Source organism: Ambystoma mexicanum, chromosome 9 (genome assembly GCF_040938575.1).
Source record: "Ambystoma mexicanum isolate Mex_15411 chromosome 9, UKY_AmexF1_1, whole genome shotgun sequence".
Taxonomy (NCBI): domain Eukaryota; kingdom Metazoa; phylum Chordata; class Amphibia; order Caudata; family Ambystomatidae; genus Ambystoma; species Ambystoma mexicanum.
The window spans coordinates 1,551,210,196-1,551,237,356 of record NC_090931.1 but is presented as its reverse complement, the minus strand read 5'-3'; the positions used below and the strand labels follow the sequence as shown (position 1 = coordinate 1,551,237,356).

Genomic DNA, 27,161 nt, shown 5'->3' with positions numbered 1-27,161 from the left:
AATTCTCCAGCATGGGGTCTGGCATGGATTCACATGCTCTTGAATATTCTCCGTCGTCAGGCTGGGAATCCTCGATAAAGGAAAACAAAAATCCAGTTTGTTTCCCTTCTGAACTGTCTTTCTCCTAACAACCAATCACTGGTCTCTGGGTTATACTGCCCCCAGCCAATGACTGCCCTCTACCTAAGCCCCTCCTCTGGCTGCCATCTTTAGATTTTTACCGCACGTTCAAGTGTTGGGAGTTCTCGTGCTATAGCTCTCGAGCTTTTACTGCGTTTTGCGATTTTTCTAAGAGTTCTACTCTATTTTTCCAGTCAATCGAGCCTCACGTTTCATCTTCTGATTAACGGGGACCCGTTTTCGTATTCTTCAGTGCCCCTCAAGGGTGATTTTTCATTGAGTTTCTTCTTGGAGGATTCCAGAAGCTTCTTCAAGGCCTACCCTGCGTGGAGATGGCAGAGAAGGAAGACTCGACGCCTCTGTTCAGGAATTGTCCAGGATGCGCCCTACGGAACATCTACTTGGACGATGGGCATTCCGTGTGCCTCCTAATGCCTGCATTGAGACCAAACGCACGTGGAGGATGACTGTGCGTTTTGCAAGGAGATGGTCCCCCGCATTGTGAATGACCGGCGCAGGCGCCTCAGAGTGGCTCCAGGCCAAAGCCACTGCTACGGGTGTGTCCCGGCAGCATGCCTCCCCCAGCCACAAGAAGAAATCTGAGCAGTCTTCTAAGACTTTTGTGGGCGCCCCAGCGATGGGGGCCGTTGCAACGGGCTCCCCGGCGGCCAGGACGAGCACAGCATATCCGGCACCTTCGACCACGAGCCAATGCTCTGGTTCGGCGAAGAAGAGGAAGTCGGACCACCTGGGTAAGCTTCTGGAGAAGCCCCGGACGGGCCAGTCGGAGAAGGCCGAGCGGAGCGTTGACCCCCCCCCCCCTTTCCCACCTCCCTCCAAGGGGAAGGCCCCTAGCTCAACCAAGGTCGTGCAGGCCCAGATTCACCCAGCAAAGCCTTCCATTGAAGGCGTGGTGGCGTCCCTAGCGAAGGCCGCAGACGCGGGTTTGCAGGGTACGGTCCCCAAGGCGAGAGTTTCCCTGCCTGCCAGGAGGGAATCGTAGTTTCAGCCCATAGAGCAGACCAGAGAAGGCGATGCCCATCATCTCTCCGAAACTCTCCCCTGCTCGAAGAGAGGGGGGGGGCACGGTAGTCCTGCAGGGCACGGACGTCTCCTCTGAGGAGGAGCTTTCTACTCTCCAGACCATTTTGGAGAAGAAATTCGTCGAGGCCAGGGTCACTGAACGTGCGGGCCTGGTTCCTGCAGTGCTTGTGTTTGGAGGATATGATATCCTGGCGGACTGCAAGGTGGTGCTTGCAAAGTCCAGAGCTTCATCTACACTGAAATTCTACAGACATAAGTGGAAGAGGTTTGCAGTCTAGTGCTGGGCACAGAAGATCGACCATCTATGGATTACGGCTCCACAGGTGGTGCTGTATTTGCTGTCGTTGGCCAAAGCAGGGCTGGCGCATGCTTCCATCAAGGTTCATCTGGCGGCTATCTTCCGCTACACCAGAATTCTGGAACGGTCGTCGTTGTGGTCGCACCACCTGGTCAAGGAGTTCATCAACTTTTCCGTTCGTTCCCACCGGTGAAGACTCTGGCCCCGGCGTGGGAGCTCAATGTGGTGCTGACTAGGCTCATGAGTCCACTGTTCGAGCCTATGCATTCGGCACCACTGAAATTCTTCTCGTGGAAAATGGCGTTTCTTGTGGCCATCACCTCTGCACGAGTGGGAGAGATCTAGGCCCTCTCTTGTAAACCACAGTACTTAACATTCCATGAGACGAGGGTAGTGCTACGGACGCATCCCTCCTTCATGCCCAGGGTGCCATTGGACTTTCATCTCAACAAGCCCTCGATGTTACCTGTATTCGTCCCGAAGCCTTCGTCGCCAGCTGAGAGGACTTTGCATTTGCTGGATGTGGCTAGAGCGCTGAAGTTCTATGTGTACCGCACAAAGAGTTTTTGGAAAACGTCACAATAGTTTGTGAACTTTGGCACTGTGATCCAAGGGAAGGCCCTCGCCAAGGCTTCCACATGGCTCTCCGGCTGCATCACCCATTGTCACCGGTTGGCAAACCGATGGTTGCCTGGCCGTACGAGAGCCCAACCAGAGCGTGGGGCATGGACCGTGAGAAGATCCTGATGAAGCCCCAAGGTTCCCCTGTGTCTAGGGGGCATGGACCGTGAGAAGATCCTGATGAAGCCCTAAGGTCGCCCTGTGCCCGGGGGGCAAGGACCGTGAAAAAATCCTGATGAAGCCCTAAGGTTCCAGTGGAAAACACTGCCACTGGACATCAAATCTATCTCAACCTTTCAATCATTCAGAACCCAAGTTATCTCCTGGCTACTGAATAAAAACTAACACCACCTCATGTTCAGTGCGGACACCTCATACATCTACCTTATCAGTCTCCCGATACAACCTTGCGTCCGATAGTACTGACTTCTGTATCACTCTTGTGTACATATTATATTAAATGTATAACTCCTATGATATAAGCTGTACAATAACTGTATTTTTGTAAATTGTATAAATTCTGCGCAAATTGTTCTAAATGTATAACCTGTATCCTGTAACCATATCCTTGAGCGCCCATTTACCCCCGGGTCTGGCGCGCTGTATAAATAAAACAAGGTCCCCTGTGTCCGGGGGGGGCATGGACCTGTCTGTTGGGGGGCTGGGAAATGCTGTGGTTCCCTTTGGTACACTGTATCTCACCTCGTCATAGAAGGGGCATATGAGAGAGGTTCCACCATGGATGCTTGGACCCCTGCCCGCTTGGCCCTTGTGTCCTAGGGGCAGAGGGCACCAAAGGCAACATCACTACCAAGGGTGCCTCTTGGGCTTCCTTCTTATGCCTCGCCCCTGTGGGTGGCCTCATACTAGTGAAAAAACAACCAGACACTGTGGAGCGGTCCTGACAAGGGTAAGGACTCTCGCCATAAAGTAATTTGTCTCACCCTATTTATTTGTGGGTTACCCCTTTCCCCATGCTTATAACTCTAACCAGTACCTGGGTGTTACTCGCATTCTGGGCCGCATACCCTATAGTGTATCCCTTAACCACGGGCTCAATCCCTACCCATGGTATTTTGCCAAATTAATTTCTGGATAAGAGGACAAAATTAAAAGAATTGCAGCTAAACAACCAGCAAATCTTATAACCAATGCTATATAGCTAGCTCGAAATCTCCATCCCGGGTCAGCTTGCCCCCTAAAAATATCCTGTCGTGAATTGTCCATGCACTAGGCCCAAATGGGACACACTGTCCCTGTGCTGTCCCACATGCACGCTCACCAGCCCCAGAACCTTTATTGTCTCAGGCACTCGTGGAGTGTCTGGAAGGAGGTGTGGATCCGATGGGTCGCAGCATTACACAACAGATAGAGTTGCAGTCACCATCTATCGAAGTAAAAACAAATGGGAAGACTATTATCGAGAATTGACAATTCGGCACTCCATTTATTACAGCTTGCAAGCAGATAAATGGACACTATCTTGGCAAGCCTGCAACCCAAACTAACTCAACACAGGCTAAACACGTGCCTGTGTTTCGCCTATACTTTGGGGTTTTGTCAAGGCTAGTACAAAATAAGAAACATTAACTGTATTAATATTCTGACTTAAAACTATTGTAAATGAATCCAAAAAACAAAATTGGTCATTGACAAGTCACTTAGTGTGCTATTGAGGTTTTTACTTTCTTTACTCAAAAGTTTGACGACAGCTTGTTGATCATTTTGCAAGGTTTCCAAATCTTCTTTGATGCTATGCACCCCGTCCACATCTCTTGAGTGTGTGCATTCTTGGAGTTATCATAAGCTTGAAGCTCCTCTCTATTGAATGATCTGCCAGATTTGCAATTCTCGGCTCTCTTTTGACCCTAACCTTCTCTAGGTGCCTATCTTTATTTATTTCAATGCTTGATTGACATGCTGCATCGCTCTAGGCCTCAAGGGGCACATGAAACAGACAGACAGGAAAAAAACAAGCAAAGGAAAGAAGGCAGAGATTTGGCAGGAAGGGGAACAGGTTTAGGTAGCCATAAAAAGGTTTTTCTTTTCATTTCTTTTAAAAAAAGCTGCCAGAGATGTGATGGTTTTGAGATCCAGAGGAATAGAATTCCAGGTGGCAGGAGCCAGGACGTCAAAGATGTTATCCTTATCTAGGATTGCTAACCAAACCCCTGATTTGCCCTGTGTGTCCCACTAACAACCACATGTAAGGGAGCTCTGTTAGCCATTCATTGGCCTGCTTTGGCTATGGAATTGGCATCGGTATGTGAGGTGCTGTATGGAGCCCAGGGCCGACATTAGGGAGAATTCTCAAACATGTGCTAATTCCCTTCACCTTAGAGACCCCCAGTAACTTTGCTGGATTTTGAGGACTTTATTTTTTACCTGGAGAGTGTGTGACCCCTTTTCCCACTCTCTCATGTGTTTTGAAATGTGTTTTACTCTTGTGTTTTCTTTGGTTATGGAGTCTAACCAACTCCATAGGCATCTTTTCATTTGCGTCACACAGCACCCTCAGCGCAGTGGCACAGGGAAACTTTCAGGCTTTCCCAAGGTTTAACTACCTTCTCTGGGACAAACTACTGTTTCCCAGAGTAAGTAAAGTGAAATTGACTTTACTAGTCTTTTTAAATTCCTAGACCCAGCTCACCCTATCTTACAATAGAGTGCTTACTTAGTATCCCCTGTGTCTAGATACTTTCGCAGTTTTCCTATCGAAATGGCTGGTGGCAGTGGTTTTACAACGAACTACCATGATTTTTCCCGACCGTGAACACCGGTAGCGTTAAATCGCGGGAGCCATGTTTTTCAAGATGGCTTATGAGCCCCTTCTGTAAAAACCGGTGCCGTCTTCTTGTTTCACCATTTCTTTGTAGAAAGGTCCTTCTAGAGTTTTGCTCTGCGCGCCTAACCAGGTTTGGTTCCATTGTTCATTCACCTTTGGCAGGCTTCAGGACTGAAGACCGTCTCTGGCGCCAGAGTGTCTGGGGTGGACAGAAAGTGGGGGAGGGCCCCGAAACTCCCTGTCCTTAGTCTCCTAGGAGACCCAAATGCACATTGTGGTGATTGGCTGGCTGACTGTCCGGCAAGGACAGCCACCCTGCTGGGTGAGTGACAGCTAGGCGAGTGACAGCTAGGCTGGAATGAATGGGAGAGAACTGAATAAAAGGCGAGTTTCTTGGCTTAGAAGGCAGAGTCGACCACTGGAATGAAAGAACTGAAGACGAGCTTGAAGAGGATGGCTGCTGCAACTCCTGTACCGTTGGTTTGCCCGGTGAAACCCTGCTGCAGGTCTGAATCACAAAGTTCACCTCGACAGAGAAGCCCTGCAAGGACGACTTCTCCCTTTGCGTTGGTGGGACCAATGAACTCGACCTTAAGCCACCTGGATACCATTCTCAGAGCTGGTTGTATTTTCCTCAGTGCTGCAGGAAACCGAATAACCAGGGAGAGGGACACCAGCTTGAGTGCTTGAACTACAGCTACCGGAAATGAAGATTTGCCAGTTGCCAGCTTTTTGACCAGTCCCAATGCAGTACATGAGTCCCCCGACGTCCTTCCTCTTGTCCTCGCGACTGAAGCCCAGTAACAGCGAGATCTGCTGGAACTGCCAGGAACAGAGGTCACCAGCTGCATCTTTTTCTTCATTTGTAAAGGTACTGTAAAACCAGACTGAGAGTACTTACCTCTCGCAGTGAAACTCCCAACTCACAGGCCTAATCAGCGTGTGACCCAACATATTATTCTTGCTACAAACTATTCCTAAAAACTTTTGCAGAGACGTTTCTGTTTATCTGTCAGGACTGCTTTATCCTATCCAAGACTTTAGCGCCAAGGGACCACTTCGGTGGTGATAGTGCGCGGTACAAATGTCCATTAACTTTATAAACCCAATAAACATAACATTAGCCCATTAATGTTGGCCTAGCCTATTCAATTGACTCCTGGTGAACTCCAAAATATCTGCACTGCCTAAGAAATAACTGTATTCTTTCTATGTTCTGATAACCTATGCCTTTTTGCAATATTCTGAATGCCTCAGAAACTTAGTGTGTACAGTACTGAAGTATATTTTGTGTGTGATTTATATTGTGATTATATTGCCACCTTCTTATGAATGTTTTATAACTGACAGTTACATTAATAAGTATTTAACAAAGAAACCTTGAGTGTAAGAGTTTGTTTGAATGATTGTAGAACTCTGTGTAACATCATTGCAGCTCATATTCCCTCTTGAGATAAGCCTGGCTGCTCGGCTCCGCTACCAAAAACTGTGTAGTACAGACCTATACCAAAGGTTTGTGTTACTTACACCTGTGGTCATAGTTGTGTGTAGTGGTCTCAAAGGGTACTGCATACAAGCTCTGCCTAACGCCCTGTAAGGACCTTTACCTTTGTGTCTCATATAACACTCATTGACATGGAGATTCCAGTCCACTTGAACGCCTGAGGCATTTGTAATATGGTCGCTTTTGTTTTCCTGCATTGCTTTGTTAAGCTGATCCGTGGTCTACCAGAATGTACCCTCTTCGGCTTTCCAAGCTGTATAAATGGATTTATCCTCCAAACTGCAGGTCGTTTGGAAAAGTGTGTATTTAAAGAAGTATATCAAATGGGGATATTTATATGCTAGGCCTAGAGTAGTGGTGCACAGCGAGCGACTGTGGCCGAATGTGGCTCTTCAGGAGATGATATATGGCCTTCCAAGTCAAATGATTTTAATAATGAAGTGTGGCTTGGCCTTAAGTGAGTCAGCCAATCACTGTTCATGCCATTTGGTGGCTACGTATAATGTGTTAGATTAAAACACCTCAAATCCCATGTTTCTTTTTTTACTCCAATGGCTGCACCAATGGCCCTACCACCCGCTCGTTCTCCAGGATAGATCGGCCCACTGTGTGGGAGCTCTCTGGTACTTTTAGCCCTCCACGGAAGCGGCTGTGCACCCCTGTCTGCTCCATGTACCTGCCAAGATTCACTCCCCAACGTTGTGTTAAGAGGGACAGAATCTTGCCAGGATTCTTCTGTCATTGTATGAAAGAATGTTATATCATGGACCACAGAGAATGTGCACCACAGACCTCCTATACCACACAGAGAATGTGCACCACAGGGAGACTGTGGACCACAGACGACCTATACCACAGAGAGAATGTGGACCACAGACATCCTATACTGCAGAGGGAATGTGGACCACAGACCTCCTATACCACAGAGAGAATGTGGACCACAGAAATTGACCATTCTCTGGAGGTGGAGAGAATTAATCCCTAGGCTGTCCTGTGGGCTCCCCCCTCCGCTTTTGACATGTGCCTTCTAGCCGTGGGTCTGGAGAAGGAACAGCACGGTGCTCCCAGTGGGATTTGTTTATGCACTACACAGGCTCTTGTTTGTAAAAACAACAAAAAAAGGGGTCAAAATACTTCACAAAACAAACATGATCTGACATGTCATTTACATTCTCCAAATCATCTTCAGGGTCCGGCAGTGGTGTTTGAAGGTGTCACAAATTTAGAAACCGACAACAGATTCAATGACCAAATTAAATGGTTTATTTCTGTTCAGTGTCGTGATGGAGTAAGGCCTAACTTGCCCTATGCTAAGGTGGGATTTCCCTACCTAAAGAAACTAAGGATAGTCAATCAGTAAGTTCAACTTAAGTCTGTCTGTGTCCAAAACATATACTTTGTATTTTATTTGGGATTTATCTAGTGCTTTAAGCACTGTACATACGATCATAAAAATAATGCAATAAAGATGGGAAATGCAAGTAACTTTCAGCAGTCAGCCTGGCCAATCAGAATGGAGAAGGTAGGACTTAAATGAGGCACGAAACCGAGAGTATGAGAAAATGGAGCAAAGAGAAAGTGGGAGTGTTTCCCAATGCAAGGGAGCCAGCAAAGAAAAGGAATGAAAATGTGACGGGAGACAGCAAGGAGAAATTGAGAACAAGAGCGGAGAGAACGCAATGGAGTACAGAATGAAACGAGGGAGGAAAGATGGATAGGTGCAAGACCATGAAGAGATTTAAAGACAAGACGGAGAAAGCTAAATTTGAGTCTGAACTGAAATGGGAGGTAGCCAAGAGTAAGAAGAGATGGGGCAATAGTGTCACAGTTGCAAAAAGATGGAGAAGACGCACAGGGGCAAGACAAGTGAGAGGAAGGCCAAAAAGGGAGGTAGAACAAGAGTCGCGAGAAAATTAGTGAGGAAATCAGAAGTTTAGTAGCATCAAAAGTCAAGAAAGGAGGAGATTTACAAATGTTATATAGCTGAAAGCGACAGGCATGCGAGGATGGAGCAATGTAATACTTGGAAAGGAGCAAGTGCATGCCTCCTCTCTAGCCCTGTCCCCTCATCACCGTCTTATTGGAGTAAGAGACGAAGACCTACAATTGGGAACAGTTTTTGCGACATGTCCATACCGGATCGATTTATATGAAAGACAATATGCACTCAGACAGCCATTCAGAAGATACCTTTATGTTGAGACAGTGGAAGGATGTTACCAAGAAGGATGCCCACTGCCAAAGTGCCAGAATACGGCTATGGGAATCATTCATATACGCTAAGTAAAAGTTTGAAGACATCTGAAGGATGTCATGAAGATGATATATAAACCTATGTTGAAACAATATGAACATACTTAAGACTGACAATGTAACTGAGGCACGAAGAGAAACATGTATAAGTAATCATGAAAATAAGAAGATGAATTAACTTGCTGACCAATAACTGTAAATAAGCTGTAACGCAAGGTAGAAAAAGCATATAGAAGCTTCCTAAAAGGAGGTACATACATAGCGTTTTTTAGGACGGCCATTGGAAGAAAATGGATGACGGCCTGTGTTAAAGAATCGACACAGCTACCTCCAAATACACGCCTAGGATTGCATATTGAAGAATTGATGATGAAGCTGTGTTTGTGTGCAGAATAAGGGAATACCTTTGGGTGCAAGGCACAAAGGGCGTCGAATGAACAAACTTTGTGCGTAAGACCTATTTCTGCTAAGATTAGGAGAGACCAGGACATTTGCAGATGCCAAGTGTTGGACAACCACGAAGGCAAAAGCCTATGTGAGGTGGAGTGAGCAAGTCTCTAAGGGCCAGAAGAGGTAGTGGCACCCTGTTTAATAAAATCAAATAGCAGTTATTGAGAGGCTGAAATGGAAAAAATTGTGGTCTCCTAACACGTAATGAAGAACTCAAAGCAAGGGCTAGTCATTAGAGCTGTGGGTTAATAGTGGTGTGCTCACACTCCCTCGAATATCCCAGAACAGTTAGCAGACTACGAGGTCAACTACAAACAATAGACTTTGGCTCAGAATTGGGTCGATGACATATGAAGGACTAATTGTGAAAACAGAACAAGTTGACGCAGCTCGAACACCTAGGTTTCATGTTCACTCAAGTGCTGCTAGACGAGCCGAAAGTCCACGAAGCAAAGGACCGGAGGGGGGGGTGTCTGTACTCCTGCTCTCTATATGGTAGAGGAGAGGCACAGAGGACCCCAGCCAAGAGTCTCTTATTGGTAACGTGGTCGAGCAATCCAGGCCTAGCTTCTCAGGAGGTGATGCGGGCTGCTTATTAAGAACAGTGTAATCCCCAAGCACCCACAAAGGAATGTCCACACACTGTTAGTTAAAACGGTCTTTATATAAATAAGGTTCAAGGTTATATACACAATCACGATAATACTTTGTGCTCTGACAATTCTAAAATGGTAAATATATACAGTTCTAGGTGGTACCACGATTACTCTGATTCCATTAAACCATTAAAATGCACCAACTGTACTCTGTTCGAATAGCATACGAATCAACACAGCAAAACGATATCAATCATAGACATGGGAGGAAGACAAGTTGGTTAGACAATTGGCAGAATATTGAGCCCCTACCAACCAGACACAGTTCTGTACGAGGATCCTCCCCCCCCCACCTGGGCAACCTGTAAATGAAGATGCACTACAAGCCGAGTCCATATATAGGGCCTCATCACAAGTCTGGTTGGTAACCCTTAAATGCGGCGGTAGTGCTATTACTGCCGCATTTTAGGGTCCGCCAGATCATTACCATGGTGGATTTCCCCCCAGCTCAGCTGGAGGGAGATCTGCTGCAAATTTGCTGATTTTCGGTGCGTATTTCCCGCCGGTGGTAATAGTGCAAATTTTCCCCATTGGGCCCAACAATAACCGTTCTGCCAAACCCGTGATCCGGTGCTAATTGGGGGGCTTGACGCTAGGCCTATTAGCGTCAGCGTTACCGGCCAACTCGTGATGAGGCACATAGTCTATTAGTCTTATCTTCTTCTATAGTTCTGCAACCCAAATGTACCTTGTGTTGTAGAGTTCTTTGTCCGAGAATCAATGGGCCCTTCTTGAGTGTGCTCCCTTTCAGGCAGGAGCCACTGGTCGTCAACTTCCGAGATGAAGAAAAAGGTGAATGGCGGTCGTTGAGGGTGCAGCTTCGATCTTCGCGGTGCTCATTGACGGAAGCTCGTGAACGTCCTGTGAAGGAGAGGCATGCAGTGCACCTTGGCAAAGAGTGGATGAAGCACTTTGGCCCAGCAAGGGCGTTGAGTCGTTGGCGTCTGGTGTTGATGGACGGGACGTGACCACGGCTGACTTCAGTAGCTTTGTTGGCGTCTCTGAGATCTTCGGGTGGCGGGAAACCCACTGGCGGATTCTCCTCGCTCATCAGTGGCCTCGATTTTCTCTGGCAGGACGAAAGCGGTCAACGAGGGTGAACAAGGAAGTCCTTGGACCAAATGTTCTTAGGCAAAGGTAGCATGCCAGCTCCGGTCGTCGACGGCGGTCGTTGACGGTGGATGGCTGTCCGGTGCTTCTCTTCGTTCTCCTCAGCGGTCCCTTCTCTGGTCTGCAGCCTTTCGTAGGTCTGTCTACCAGGGTGCTTTGGCAAAGATCAGCTGGTGCGCGATGGTCCCTCGTAGCTCGGGGAGAGGTCTCCTTATCAGGTCCTCTCTTGGATCCGTTCTTGAAGGCACAGCAGCTTTCAGATTACACGGAAGGGAACAGCGATTTACCTTCTTCCGCCTCGGCTTCAAGAGTAAGCATCAAGGATCAACTTCAGCTTCCAGCTTCTGAACGATTTCTATCAGTGACAGGTCCCCAGATATACTGTTGATCTCCCATTCATTCTGCTGGGTCACACTCAGGCAACCAATCACTCGGAAGGGCATTCAGGCAGTCAGGCAGCCAATCAGGCACACTGTGCATTCAGGCCATTCTTATCCATCCAGACACTCACAACACAGAATGTGGATTTGGACAAGTACTCTGCCATTCAGCGCTAGACACTTATTCATACCAGTTTCGGGCAGGGCTGTCTCAGTCTTCGGGCCTCATTCCGAGTTGGGCACAAAGGGATCACCGGTAAGGACACTGGTGCCGGTAATCCCTTTGCGCCCTATTCCCTTAGCGGGTCCCTCCTTTAACGCCTGGTCTGACCATGCGTTGTGGATGGGACCCGTTACGGGACTTCAGAGCTAATAACGGTACCGCAATTTGCGGTACCATTATTAGCTACTTCCCCATTCCCATTGGAATGGTTTGGTAAATGGGGACTTACCGGTCCTGCCAAGGTCGGACTGGATCGGTAAGTCCCCCTTTCACCAAAGCAGAGTCGGTACCAGTATGGGAGGCAGTCATGGCGCAAATAGCGCCATGACTACCACCATACTCAGAATGAGGGCTCCTGTGTCAAACACTAGATACTAGACACCCATAACACAGAATGTGTATTCGTCACACACTCCATTCACCTAGATCCCACCCCACAGGCGTACCCACAACATAGTCATTGGGAAGGCTCCAGCCAGTGGAACTGCCACCCAACAACCAGTCAGGGGGCAGGGACAGAGTCAGGGCTTCCTGGGACTTCGGCAAAAGTATGGTAACAGGCCATAGAAAGCAAGAGGCCACAGGGGCCATCTTGTTTCCTATCAGGAATCCACTGATTCCAATGACCGGGCCTGGGCATCCCAAATTGGAGGATGCGCAGGGTACCTGTCAATTCAGCACTGAGCTGTCACCAGCCCGTACCCTGCTCTGTGGGCCACACACACGTGCCCAAAAACATACACTAGGAGTACAGGTACTCCCACCCATGGGTGCCATAAGGGTATCCCAAGGGTCTGTTCACCAAACCAAATACAGGAAGGGCCGCACTGCCAGGAGTCCCACATCAACTCAATAATGTTGGCGATACTAGACCTAGTCCATCCCTGAAGGGTACACAAACGCAAACTACTAAAGGAGCTTTACTGAATATCAGGTCCTTTGATGCTCACGCAACAGAGATTGCAGACATCATCTTGAATAAAAATCTTGATTTTTTTTTTTTTGCACTGACAGAAACCTGTCGGCACAACTCAGCAGGCCCGTCCATTGCCCTAGCTGTCCCGGACAACTACTCCATCCTTAGAGCAGACAGGCCCAATGCTTGAGGAGGAGGAATAGCCATCATATTCAAATCGGCCCTCAATATAAGACTAGCCACCCCCCCCTTCCTCACTGACATCGTGAGAACTTCTCTCAGTCAAGTTCCTAACCTCGCCCAATAATACTATAACGATCCACATTATCTACAGGCCTCCAGGACCCCCGGGTCATTCGAAGAAGACATCACATCCCTAGCAGCTGATACCACCAAACCTATGCAGCAAAACATCATTCTAGGTGACTTCAACCTTGGTTACAATGACACTAGCGACTTACGCGCAATGTCTCTAGCTACTTCACTAACAGTACAGGCTATACCCAAATTAGCACCAAACCCACCCATGAGAAAGGCAGGATACTTGATTGGGTAGAGGATCTCAATTGTAACATCACGCTAATTGACCCTACACCTCTAGTGTGGTCTGACCACCACCTCATCACCCTAGAAATGAACGTTAATAACCTGGAAAAGATGAAGCCTACTATTGCACCTTCTTGTCTCACAAGGAACAAACAAAATATCACAGCGGAGACCCTGGTACCCCTGGTAGACCCATACTCGATGCCCTACCGGATACCAATGATCGACATCTACAACGAGACTATGACCAAAGCCATTGACGCTATTGCCCCACTAAAATTGCGCAAAAGCAAACCCATAGCCCATCTGAACTCCTGGTTTACTCCAGAACTAAAAATACTCTGTACAGAAAAGAGAAAACTAGAAACACTCTGGAAATCTACCCCCACCCCCGAAAATAAAACCAACTATGCCATTATCACTGCCACCTAGAAAAAGAAGATAATCCAGACCAAAAAAGAAACCTTCAATGACAGAATAAGCGAAGCAGGCTCTAGCACTAAAGAATTCTTTATCATCCTAAAAGAATTAGAGAACCCTACCCGCCCCCCTCCCCCGGCAGATACTTGTATTAAGGATAAACCTTGGTGCACTAGCATACAAAACGCTCTATCCAACAAATTTAACGGGTTCCAGACTAAAATAGCAGAAAAAAGGATACAACTTACAACTAATACTCCAACACCACCCTCGACTGTACACATTGATTCAGGCTTCAAATTTAATAAGGTCTCCATACCTGAAGTTCAAAAAATGATTGCATCTCTTAAACCATCTAATTGTAAAGGTGACAGCTGCCCGGCTCAGATTATAAGACGCAGCCAGAGATCTAGCCCCATTAATCACAAAACGTATAAAGTCCTTGTTCTCCAACAATTCTGTCCCAAGTAATCTGAAACAGTCCTGGGTTCTCTCGCTCCTGAAGAAACAGACCCGACTATACCCACCAACTATAGACCGATCACGACAGCTCCCTTCTTACTGAAAATCTTGGACAGAATTGCGTACCTGCAAATTCAAGACTATTTAGAATGTAACAAACTACTTGGAACCCGCCAATCTGGCTTCAGACCGCAGCACAGTACAGAAACTGCCCTTGTTGATCTCAAAAGCCAGATTGACGAACTGAAAGACAAAGGCAAAGTGGCCATCTTACTTCTCCTAGACCTTTCAGCTGCTTTTGATCTGGTAGACCATAAAATACTATGGGCCTCATTACGAGTCACCTGGTATGGAAATAACGGTGGCGGTAAACCCGCCGCCACCGATGTTTCCATACCGGGTGATCTCGAGTCCTGCAGGCGGAGGTGTCATTCCCGCCAGGTCTGACCTGGCAGGTTTAACACCACCTGCCTGCAGGCGGACGTGGAAACACCGGCACCATCACGAGATGGTGCAGGTGTTTCCACTTCCCCATTCCCATTGAGTCCTATGGGACTCAATGGGGATTTACCGAATTCTGCCTCCGGAATTCCCGGGACACTGGGGTTGTAATGCCCCGGTAATTCTCGGAATCACGGAGGCAGAATGGTAATACGAGTCCGGCGGTAACTGAGCCAGAAAAACCGGCATCTTACCGCCGGACTCGTAATGAGGCCCTATGTGATCACCTATCAGCAGCTAATTTCTCTAGCTCTGCAGTCACTTGGATCCAATCTTTCCTTGTGAACAGAACTATGTGCGTGTTCTTTCCTTCGGCGGCTGCTGATCCTATTCCCATCACTTGCGGAGACCCCCCTAACAGGAACCAATGATACAGAAGTTACTCGAATGAATGAAGTCTACATCATCATTCAGGCATGGATGGCCACACACGGTCTCTGCCTGAATGATGATAAGACTGAGTTACTTCTAGTTGGCTCACCTAACCACCTTCTCAAACTGAGTCCTAACTACACAAGTATCCTCATCGATGGGAATAATATACCTGGAGCCAAAAATGTAAAAGCACTAGGTTTCTACCTTGATGCCCATTCTAATCACACAGGTAAACATGACCTCATCTGCCACTGCCTATACTGGCAAGCTGATTAGGGCCTGCAGACCCGTACTATCACCTACCAGCTGCCTCTCACTAGCTAGAGCCCTCATACAATCCAAATTGGACTATTGCAACAGTCTTTACCTAGGTGCCAATAAATCCATTATAAACAAATTGCAGATTATGCAAAATAATGCGCTTAGAGCCGCATTAAACATCTCCAGACAAGAGCACATATCCGCAACTAGAAAGCAACACAAGTGGCTCTCTATACAAGAAAGAATTGACCTAAAAACTCTGTCTCACTCACAAGGCGCTAAACCATCAAGGCCCTCCTTATCTCACAGACAAATTCACTTCGAAAGGGCCCAATACATTTACTAGATCCTCCAACATACCATGTCTGGCGGTGCCTAGATATAACCTAGAAAGAGCTGGCGGCGCTAGCTTCCCGGATTTAGCCGCTCAGCTGTGGGACACACTCCCACAGAACATTCAAAGTATTCAAGCATTTGTCAAATTCAGAAAGCACGTTATCACATGGATACTCAACAAAACTTAAACGCTACAGTCCACTACTGTGACTTGTAATTATATCATAACTGTATATTTCGCATCTATCTTGTATAAAAATGTATATGTGCCATGTAACCGTTACCTTACACACAAGCGCCCAGTTACCTTTGGGTCAGGTGCGCGTTATAAAAAAAAAACAACAAACAAATATGTTATGAAGGGCGTTCAAGCCGAAGAACTTAGTAATTGGGAGGGTGTGCCTGTACAAGAGCACGGCCAGAGTGATCGCATAACCATGTGAAACAAGCTAGGTCCGGGCCGTGGTCCCTTAGCAAATCATAACATTCCTTGGAGTGAGCGACCAGCGACCTAGTGTTCAACAGAATGCACATTAGGCTGTCCAGAGAGGGCTGCACAGTCTACCACGGCTTGGCCTTTAAAAGCCGCACTGGCCACCCTGTGTCTCTAGAGGCAAGATCAATAAGTTGATTTTGTGATAGTACAAGCCTTGGGGCCCTACGCACCACAGTATTAACACCCCCCCCCCCCCCCTCCCCAACAGCCCGGACAAGCACAGACGGGCTTGACTTTGGCACGCAAGGCCCCTGCCTGCTGCGCTCCCGTGTGGTGGGCGATATATGCCTACACATGTTATCGATCTAGCCTCACCCCTTGCCCACTGCTCGTAGTGAGGAAGGACCGACCGCAGAAGCGTATCAGGTCCCGGGAGGGAGGGGGGGAGGAGTGTAACTAGGAAGCCAGGCAACTTCCAGAACGAATAGCTGTCATGGTCATGAAGTCGGGGGCACAGGCATGCACAGGAGACCTGTGTGGACACTGTCCTGGCGCCTTTGGCACCAAGCCCATGAACAAAAGTAAACAAGAACATCCATTTAACACCAAAAAGCTTTTATTATGGACATAGCACTTTAGATGGTATTCAGTTATTTTGTCAAACACATTTTCAACATGCCATTTTGTCGACACAAAATTGCCGAATTTTTTTTTGCGAATGTGTTTTATTTTTGATTGTTTTATTTTTGTTTCGTTAGTAAAAAAATAAGAGTATAAATAAAAAAAACAGGGGATTGCGGGGGGAACACCCCGATTATAAAAAAAAAAAAAAAAAAAAAAAAAGAGATGGAATTTTTTTTTTCTGGCATTTTTGTGTTGACAAAATGTAATTTCGAAAATGCCACTATAAACCCTTCAGATGCATCAACCTTGAACATTCCATCCATTAATAATGATGCATTAACCTTGAACATTCCATCCATTAAGCATGATGCATTAACCTTGAACATTCCATCCATTAAGCAGCCACAAGTGTATTCTTGGGTGTGGCTGCTAAAGGATTGCCTTTGCACGTGCCCACTCTCTACGAGTGGCAGGGTGTGGCTGGTAAGCTGGCCCTAATGGGCGTGCCCACGATCTCATCTATATAAGCTGCCCCGATCCTCAAGACAGCCGCTTCGCGTTATTCTGCACTTGCAAGCAGCGTAACGCTCACCGTCGCCTGAGGTCAGACTTACCTTTAAAGATCCTGCTTCCTGGACATCCTGCTTCCTGCCAGCATACTTACCAACTGGGGGAAGCTGTTCTTACCTGTACATCTCTTCGGCGAACCAAGTATTCACCTTTACACTTTCCGGAACGCAGAAATCTTCATCTTGGCACCGCAGCACAACACGCTCCATCGTCGACAGCAGCGCCTGCAAGGAAAAACAGAAGACAAGGTTAGACATAAAAAAAACAGTCAGTTTAAGGTTGCGCTTCGCCATACTTCGCGCTTTCCTTTAACCATCACTTACCTGCTGTCGAACATTGCGGTAGCATCCATCTTCCATCCGGCCGCGTCTCGCGTCTCACAGCTGCATTGAGGCCGCATTTCCATCTAAGGGAAGAAAACAGAAGAGAGACATTATTGCGGGCATAAATAGGAGCAACATATAAATATATTAAAGAGAACAAACCGCATCACAGGAGCTCAAGAAAGACTTACCAATCATAAGGAGAAGCATAGTCGCAGCTGGACTGGACTAATCCTTTTCAGGGATCGGTGAAGGAACTAGATCCCATTCGATGCGCCCCTGCCAGAAGTAGCATAATTAGTAGCATAAGTAGTATAATTCACAAGTAAGCTTTATGGGCCGGCGTATGCTTACAGAAACTGTACTTTGGGGTGAAGGGTTCGAGAGGTACAACAAACGCAGATTGGTGCACTCACACACTGTTATCTCCACACAGGAGCAGTATCCCCACAAACCACCGCTCACAGCTTTTCTACTGAGGAAGAGGCCTGAAGGGGGTGATTCAAGTTCAGGGAGGGCTGCAACTGTGCCCCAACGCCTCTGCAGAGACCAGGTGAGCGTAACAATAGCAGTTTACAAGGAAAGAAATGCTGCTATTAGTTCAATAAAATCAGTACATCAAATAAGAAATAACATGGCACCCAGTCTCCCGCCTGCTTGAAATGCAAGCTGAAAGGAAATTAACTGAAGCAAAAAAATCAAATATCAGAGTACTATGCCAATAGCCGTACGTGCATCATGCCGACCAATATGCAATGTCCAAGAGACCGAGAATGTCCTTTGGGACAGGCATGACCTAAACCACGAAAGAAGAGACCCAGAAACCCCAAACGAGGAAAGAGAAGTCAGTAATCCAGGGTGATCAACAGTGTCAAAAGCTGCAAACACGTAAAGAAGAATAAGAAGAGATGAATGTTTGGAGAAGCGTACAGAAAGTAGAGTTAAGAAGAGAAAGAAGAGCCGTTTTAGCAGAGTGGCACAGCCAAAATCCTGACTGAAAGCGAGGGAGAATAGAATTAGCAGAAACAAAGGTAGCGACTTGAGAGTAAACAAGGCGCTCAAGTAGTTTAGAAAGATATGGGAGAAGAGAAATGGGACAGAATTTAGAGGCAAGTGAGGAGTCAGCTGTAGGTTTCTTAAGAATAGGAATAATAGAGGCATGCTTGAATGCAGAAAGGAAGACGGTGGTTGAGAGACAGATATTCAAAAAGGAAGTAAGATCGGAAAGTAGAGAGAGATCGATTTTAGCAATACGTGAAGATGAATACGGTCTATCGGGGAAGCAGTGGGATGCGCCCGAGACAACATAAGGGAATTTTTGTCATTAGAAATTTCGGAGAAGCAACAAATCGTAGAACTAGGAGACAAAGTGAGAGAAATGGTGGTAGGTGGCAAGCTAGATGACTCAATGACGGAACGAAGAGAAGCCACCTTTGAGGAGAAAAACGAAATGAAGTCGGAGGCAGATAGAATAGAATCAGTAGAGTGATCAGGTGTAGGAGAAAGAAGACGTGAGAGGGTCTGAAATAGGCATTTAGGATGAGTTGAGTCACTGTGCAAAAGATCAGAGAAGTAAGAGCATTTAACTGAGAAAAGACAGTCGTGGTAAAGAGCATGATAGGAGGAATAAGAAATGTATTTTCCCTCGGACCTGAACTTAAGCCAGCACCTTTCCAGCCGACGAAGAGCACGTTGCATGGCGCAGAAATAGGCGGAAAGCCAGGTTTCAGGGGGTTTTGCCAGAAGGGTGGAAAGAGAGCCTTTAAGTAGGAAGAGGGAGAGGATGAAGGAATAGAAGCAGCTTCATCAGCAGATATAGTAGCAAAGGAATAGTGAGATAGAAGAACAGCAACACATGAGGAAACAAAGGAGTATTCAATGAGTGTTAATCACACCGCTTAATCACAGGGAGAAGCACAGTAGAGGGAATCGGGGCGGGAGACGTAGGGAAAATTTGAGACGGAAAGAAGATGATGGTCAGAGAGATAAACCAAGAGGGATGGCATAAAAGAAGTGGAGAGAGAAGTAAAGGTAAGGTCTAAGCAAAAGCCTGAGATTTGGGAAGGACGAGTAAGAAGAGGAGAGAGGAAATGAGGATCAAGAACAGCGCCTCACAACTAAAGATAAATAATGTGTAGGGATGTCAGCATCAAAATGGTGTTCCAAGCACAGTTCCAAGCCTCTTCCAGCTCCTGGCTTGCTTTCCAGCTCCCCCCTCCTCATGTTACTATTCACGCTTCACAGATTACTCTCGCTCTCATTCACTTCAGCCGCCTGCTATAAAATTCAACTTCTTTATCTTTGCTTTCCTTGGTTCTTTCCAAGCAGGGGTCACTCGGTCTAGGCGAGGTTGTCAGACCACAAGGTCAACCCATTACAGGTCACGCACCATATAACCCTTGACACTTTGTTATACTTCTGTATTCTTTGGGCTTTCTTGCCAACGCAGGTTTTCTTTCTATAGACCTATGTCATTTGTCAAAATGCTCATGACTTGCTTTCACTTTGTTCATAAATGCTCATCACTTGTTTTCACTTTGTTCATGTTCTCATATGTTCATTCTATCTTTCTTTTAGTTCGGCATTCAGTATTACTTGCTGTACTCTTAAAAGTACTAATTACTCTTTGCAGCTTGTTCAGTATTAAAAAAACACTCACTTTGGCTTCCAAAACCAACTGTCATAGTTTTCAGTTCGTTCGGCATTAACGTATGCCTTCTCACTGCCCCTGGAGCATTCCCGTATGAGTGTTTGCTTCCTTACACTCACCGTTATGCAGCCGCTCCTCTGGGTGTCTTCTTTCTCCTCTCTGGCTTCCTCTTTCTCGTCTCCGGCTTCCTGTCACTCCGCTTGTACTTTTTGGGAGTCCCGCGAGCAGCGGTCGCTGTCTTCGAAACTTGCTGTTGGTGGCCTACAGTGCTTGGGAATCTTCTACCTCCCACAGTTCTGGCTGTAGACGAATTATAAGGAGTACTGCAGGTGTCTAAGCCGTCTCACGGCCTGCTCGGGCCACAGCGTCTGTCACCCTTCTGCTGCACATGGCGTCGTTCCGCCCCCTCTCCAGCCTGCTCCATGTCTGCCAGCTGTGTTCTGCTCTCCAGTCAGGTCTCTCCTTCTCATGTGGTGGTCTCCCATTTTATACACCTGGAGCCTGGTAAATTATTGCTGGTACAAGTCCTTGTCTTCAGTTGCCTGACCATAATCAAGCATATTAGCTGGACATGCCTGACTATTGCAATAGTATCGCTCTACAGTCCTCTCAGTACCAAAGTGGTGTGAATGATTCGAAGTGTGTATTAACTCCCAGTCGCTGCCTTATTATCCCAGTTTTAAAGTAAAATGGTGGTCGGACATTTTGTTTGTAAGTGAGGGGAAATTTCTGACAATAACCTGCGTAGGCAGGGGGACGGTAGGGTTCAGTCTGACGAGGGAAAGGGGGAATACCTTGTCTCACCCAAAGAAATCCTCTCCCCAAGGTGATCAACCCTCGCATATCCACCACCAGGGTCAGGATCTAAGAGTGATGCCTTTTCCTGGCCACCTGAGAGAAGGATCGAGGGGGGAGTAGAAGTGAGGATGCCAGCAGGTTCCTCGCACCTTCCCCAGGCCATCTGAGAGGAGGATCCAGGGGGGAGTAGAAGTGAGGATGCCCTCAGGTTCCTCGCACCTTCCCCAGGCCACCTGAGAGGAGGATCCAGGGGGGAATAGAAGTGAGGATGCCCTCAGGTTCCTCACACCTTCCCCTGGCCACCTGAGAAGAGGATCCAGGGGGGAGTAGAAGTGAGGATGCCAGCAGGTTCCTCGCACCATCCCCAGGCCACCTGAGAGGAGGATCCAGGGGGGAATAGAAGTGAGGATGCCCTCAGGTTCCTCACACCTTCCCCTGGCCACCTGAGAAGAGGATCCAGGGGGGAGTAGAAGCGAGGATGCCCTCAGTTTCCTCACACCTTCCCCATGCCACCTGAGAGGAGGATCCAGGGGGGAGTAGAAGCGAGGATACCCTCAGGTTCCTCACACCTTCCCCTGGCCACCTGAGAAGAGGATCCGGGGGGGGGGGGGAGTAGAAGCGAGGATGCCCTCAGGTTCCTCACACCTTCCCCATGCCACCTGAGGGGAGGATCCAGGGGGGAGTAGAAGCGAGGATGCCCACAGGTTCCTCACACCTTCCCCATGCCACCTGAGGGGAGGATCCATTGGGGAGTAGAAGCGAGGATGCCAGCAGGTTCCTCACACCTTCCCCTGGCCACCTGAGAGGAGGATCCAGGGGGGAGTAGAAGTGAGGATGCCCTCAGGTTCCTCATACCTTCCCCTGGCCACCTGGTGGGGGAATCAGGGGGGAGTAGAAGCGAGGATGCCCTCAGGTTCCTCACACCTTCCCCTGGCCACCTGAGAGGAGGATCCAGGGGGGAGTAGAAGCGAGGGTGCCCTCAGGTTCCTCACACCTTCCCCATGCCACCTGAGAGGAGGATCCAGGGGGGAGTAGAAGCGAGGATGCCCTCAGGTTCCTCACACCTTCTCCTGGCCACCTGAGAGGAGGATCCAGGGGGGAGTAGAAGTGAGGATGCCCTCAGGTTCCTCACACCTTCCCCATGCCACCTGAGAGGAGGATCCAGGGGGAGTAGAAGTGAGGATGCCCTCAGGTTCCTCACACCTTCCTCTGGCCACCTGAGGGGAGGACCCAGGAGGGAGTAGAAGCGAGGATGCCCTCAGGTTCCTCACACCTTCTCCTGGCCACCTGAGAGGAGGATCCAGGGGGGAGTAGAAGTGAGGATGCCCTCAGGTTCCTCACACCTTCCCCTGGCCACCTGAGAGGAGGATCCAGGGGGGAGTAGAAGTGAGGATGCCAGCAGGTTCCTCACACCTTCCCCATGCCACCTGAGAGGAGGATCCAGGGGGAGTAGAAGTGAGGATGCCCTCAGGTTCCTCACACCTTCCCCAGGCCACCTGAGGGGAGGATCCAGGGGGGAGTAGAAGTGAGGATGCCTGCAGGTTCCTCACAGGTGAATGTGGGACTCTTACCAAGGTCTTCTCTATTCATCCCACAATACAGTGTACTGTAGAGTCGGTGATGGACAATTAACACTAGGTTTGTGCTAATAACTATATTCTTTAATTATTACACCAGTCACCTAGGAAGTATGTTATGTCTATTTAGTTTCCTGGATATGGAAAGGCTCGGTTTATTCTCTTAGTATTTATTTCAGATTGTAGAGCCATACACTTGTATTTTTTGGCTAAATGTAATTTGGCAGACAGAATACATGGGATCCTCTGGTGTTAGTGGGAAACGGGTCAAGAAGTCGCAGCTTTGCACTAGGGCTGTTGATTTGTAGCTGGATGATATGAATTCATGCAATAATATCTGAAACCTCTGCTTCTTTCAACAGGAAATGCAGCGGTTATCAAGACTGAGAGCCTGCAAATGAACCCTGGAAGATGCACTGACTGCGATCAGAGCTTTACGGATCACTCCCAACTCACGATCCACATGAGGATCCACGCTAAGGACCATGCATTCACCTGTAGCAGCTGCGGGGAGTGTTTCACTGACAGGCCCAGTCTAATCATACATAAGAAATGTCACACTGGCAAGAGACCCTATAAATGTATAAAGTGTGATAAAAGTTACACTTGGAAGTCGGGTCTGATGCATCATCACATGAGCCATACTGGGGAGAAGCCTTGCAAGTGCACCGAGTGTGATAAGCACTTTCATTCTTTGTCACTTCTGAGGCAGCATCAAAGATCCCACACTGGGGAACGGCCCTTCCAGTGTAAAGAGTGCGGCAATAGCTTCACTCAGCGTTCAAATTTGTGGCAGCATCTGAAGATCCATACTGGAGAGCGACCATACCCGTGCACGGAGTGTTTGCAGAGCTTTGATAAGAGATCAAAACTGGACCGACATTGGAAGGTCCATACTAGGGAAAGGCCATACCAGTGTACGGAGTGTGGGAATAGCTTCACCCAGAACTCCAGTCTGAACACCCATATGCGGATCCATACTGGGGAGCGACCATACCAGTGTACGAAGTGTGAGAAATGCTTCACTGTGAAGTCTCAAATGGACAACCACCAGAATACCCACACTGGGGAGAAGCCCTTTGAATGCCCAGAGTGCAAGAAACGCTTCACTAGCGCCTCAGATCTGAGCCACCATGGAAAGATCCATAGTGGGGAGAAGCCATATGAGTGTGCAGAATGCAAGAAGTGCTTCATTCGGCCCATCTCTCTAATCCTGCATCAACGGATCCATACTGGGGAGAAACCCTATGAATGCCCAGAGTGCAAGAACAGCTTCAGTAGCATCTCAACCTTGAAGAGGCATCGAAGGATCCATACCGGGGAGAAGCCCTATGAATGTCCAGAGTGCAAGAAAAAATTCAGTCGTGGCTCATCTCTGAAAGCCCATCAAAGGACTCATACTGGGGAGAAGCCCTATGAGTGTTCAGAGTGTAAGAAGAGCTTCTGTCAATCCAACGCTCTGGCCCATCATCGAAGGATCCATACCGGGGAGAAACCTTATGAATGCACAGAGTGCAAGAGAAGCTTCCGTGGCGTCTCAGCTTTAAGGAGGCATCTGAGGATCCATACTGGGGAGAAGCCCTATAGGTGCACAGAATGCGGTAAGCACTTTAGACAAGCATCAAGCCTAAGAATGCACCAGAAATCTCACGCAAGGAAAGACTGCACCACTGCACAGAGTGTGGGAAATACTTCCCTCCGGTCTCGGCAAGCATCAGAGGATCCATACTGGGTGAAGACTTATGATGACAGAGTATAGGCAAGCTTCGGGCACTGCTCCGTTCTGAGCAGGCATTAGCAGATTCATAGGAGTGCACGGAGTGTGGCAAGTTCCTTCACCCTTTGAGTATTCAAAATGAGAAATACCCATGTGAAAGGTTAAAATCTATTGTGCAGAGGCTTTGAGAGGGAACAGACCTTATTTCCTACACCACATCCCCAAATTAGCAAGCGGAGAACACATTTGGTATATTAAGGCAAGTAGAATGGAAGCACTGGCATCTAAAGCATGCACAGGTCCTCCACCGCCGTGCTGTGCTCCTGGCCGCCTCTGGCATCTACAGCATGCACAGGTCCTCCACCGCCGCGCTGTGCTCCTGGCCGCCTCTGGCATCTGAAGCATGCACAGGTCCTCCACCGCCGCGCTGTGCTCCTGGCCGCCTCTGGCATCTAAAGGATGCACAGGTCCTCCTCCACCACCGCGCTGTGCTCCTGGCCGCCTCTGGCATCTAAATCATGCACAGGTCCTCCTCCACCGCCGCGCTGTGCTGCTGGCTGCCTCTGGCATCTATAGCATGCACAGGCCCTCCACTGCCGTGCTGTGCTCCTGACCGCCTCTGGCATTTAAAGCATGCACAGGCCCTCCACCGCCGCTCTGTGCTCTGGCCGCCTCTGGCATCTAAAGCATGCACAGTTCTTCCACCACTGGGCTGTGCTCCTGGACGCCTTCATTCAGCCTTTACATTTCTTGGGGTTTGTTGTTTGTTGTCTCACACATGAAATGTAGAGAAAGCAGAACATATTTTTTAGCCTGCTTATGAAATGTGTAAAGAAAAAAAAAGTTTTAAAATTGGGTCCTTTTTGTTGAAGTTCTGTTTAAAGTTTGGTTACGTGCATCCCATTTGTGCTGGCATATATGGTGTCATGAGTTGTGCATGGCAGTGACCAAGTTATAGTTGTTGGCGACTTTCTTGGAATTTGCTGCTTTTCACTGCAACTACAATGTCCCTTTAAGAAAGATTTCTATTAGGCCAACTTAACCCCTTAGCCACTTTTTTTCACAGAATTGTAGTGCTTGATATAGAATCTACTCTTCGGTGTGCCATGAGGTCATGCTATATGGGCTCTGTGATGGGGTCACGGCCCCCCGCCCTTTCTTGAGAAGCTTCTATATTTCTGAGTGTGCAAAACAAACACCATCTGACTTTACTGGCTTGCACGCTCACTCGTTTGTGATTGGATGAGCAAGTTACGCTGCTGGACTGAAAATGTCTGCAAGAAGTGCATGCATTGAAGTTGGCGTGCACTGGCTTGCATTTGCTCCACTTTGCCGCTTTGTGGAATAGTGGTAATCCTTGCGAGGATTACTCTTATCCTCGCCAGGATCTGAAAAGGGAAGAAAACTGAAAGTAGAGGAAAAGAGAAGTATGAGTCGAAATAATGGGTGACAAAGAATACCAGAACATTGGCATTTAGTGAACAACTTGTTCAAACCGTCAACCCAGAAATTCAGTGTAAGGTGCTTAGTTAGAGGTGTTTGGTTTCCAGTTTAGTGCCACAAAAACCAGATGACTGGCACTTAAGGGAGACTATTAAACCTGTGGTCTAGAGGCCACTGACATCGCACACAGTCAACTTCTGACTTGCCTACAGAGGTAAGGTGGGACATTAGAAGACCAGTATCTTTCCTCACTTAGTAGGCCAAGTCTAAAATGGATGTCCATTGTGAGCACCCAGACTTCTCTTCTGGGTGTACCGTTGCGCCACCCCACCCCCTCGGTCTGCAATGTGGTGGGAACACTCGCCCCATCACTCATTTTCAAGAACATTAAGAAATGGACTGTGCCTTTGATGGCCCCACACATCGCTCCAGGGTCGTAGTGAGGATCTCCTTTAGAAGTGTGTCTATCTGACCTCTGATCTGTCCAGTTATGACTCTTGAGGCTTTATTCCAAGTATTGCTCAGGTGTCCATCTCATGGCTCTGACTGCAATGCTAATGTGTGACCCCTCTATGCATTAAATTACACAGTGGGTTGAAAAGGTTTGCATCAGTGAGCCCACTTTTTTCGGCCACTTTTGTTGTCCCCTGCAAAACCTTAAATGCCTTCAAGGGTCTCCTATACATCCACCTATTGTCATGTTAACGTTGGTAGTGTTTTCCGATGGTATTCCGCTCCTCTTCATGTGGTATTTACTGCTGATGAAATGCCTTGATTGGCAACAGCAGTAAATACCGCTGAGCCTGTAATATGGCAGACAGTAAGAGGTGGTGTTGTAGTGACTCTGCATCGTTTATTACTGTTACCGCAAAGTTGTGATGAGGATCACAGTGTCTGGATGCCGGGCTTCCAAGGCAGGCAGTTTGACAGCTTGATACAGTACAGGCACACTGGAAGCTTTGCACGTGCCGTCATGTTCCTGTACCGGGAACCACCAGGGCCATGAATCGGTCTGCTGTTAATAATTGTGTTGGGAATGGGCACAGTGCTGACCAAAAACCATTTCCCAGTGATTGTCCAGTCCAGGACACGAAGAGTTAAAAAGTTCAATGTGAAACAGGGCAAATCGTATGTTTGGTTACGTAATTATGTTTTATAACCATGCAAAGTTCTGAAATGCACTAATAAACTGTCAAAAAAGTTGGATTCTCAAGGTTTATCGGTCTACAAGCTGTAAATTGTAGTAAAAAGAAACTCTTACTTGACTGGAAATCTAGAAATAAACTGAAGCTAGACTTGAAATCCTGATCTTTGTGGAAGGTTTACTGAAAGCTTTGTGTGGAATGGAGGAAAGTTACAGGCCTCTTCAGTTGAGATTGGTTGAGTCCAACGATGGAGACTAGTGCTCCTCAGCAGTACAGCCGTCTGGGTGATTAGCTTCTCATTAGAACGTTACAGGCCTCTTCAGTTGAGATTGGTTGAGTCCGACGATGGAGAATAGAGCTCCTCTGCAGTACAGCCGTCTGGGGGATTAGCTTCTCATTAGAACGTTACAGGCCTCTTCAGTTGAGATTGGTTGAGTCCGACGATGGAGAATAGAGCTCCTCTGCAGTACAGCCGTCTGGGGGATTAGCTTCTCATTAGAACATTACAAGCCTCCTCAGTTGAGATTGGTTGAGTCCGACGATGGAAACTAGACCTCCTCCGCAGTACAGCCGTCTGGGGGATTAGCTTCTCATTAGAACCTTACAAGCCTCCTCAG

General features: G+C 47.8%; 1 protein-coding gene across 1 annotated transcript in view; it reads left to right on the top strand.

Annotated features, from left to right (window-relative positions):
- Positions 1-26,701, top strand: part of LOC138489501 (zinc finger protein 345-like) — a 131,020-nt gene extending 104,319 nt beyond the window's left edge. Inside the window, exon 8 of the mRNA XM_069617243.1 lies at positions 22,602-26,701. Coding sequence (XP_069473344.1) covers positions 22,602-23,998 — 1,397 coding nt within the window. The 3' untranslated portion in view covers positions 23,999-26,701. The remainder of the gene's footprint in view (positions 1-22,601) is intronic.
- Positions 26,702-27,161: the final 460 nt, after the last annotated feature.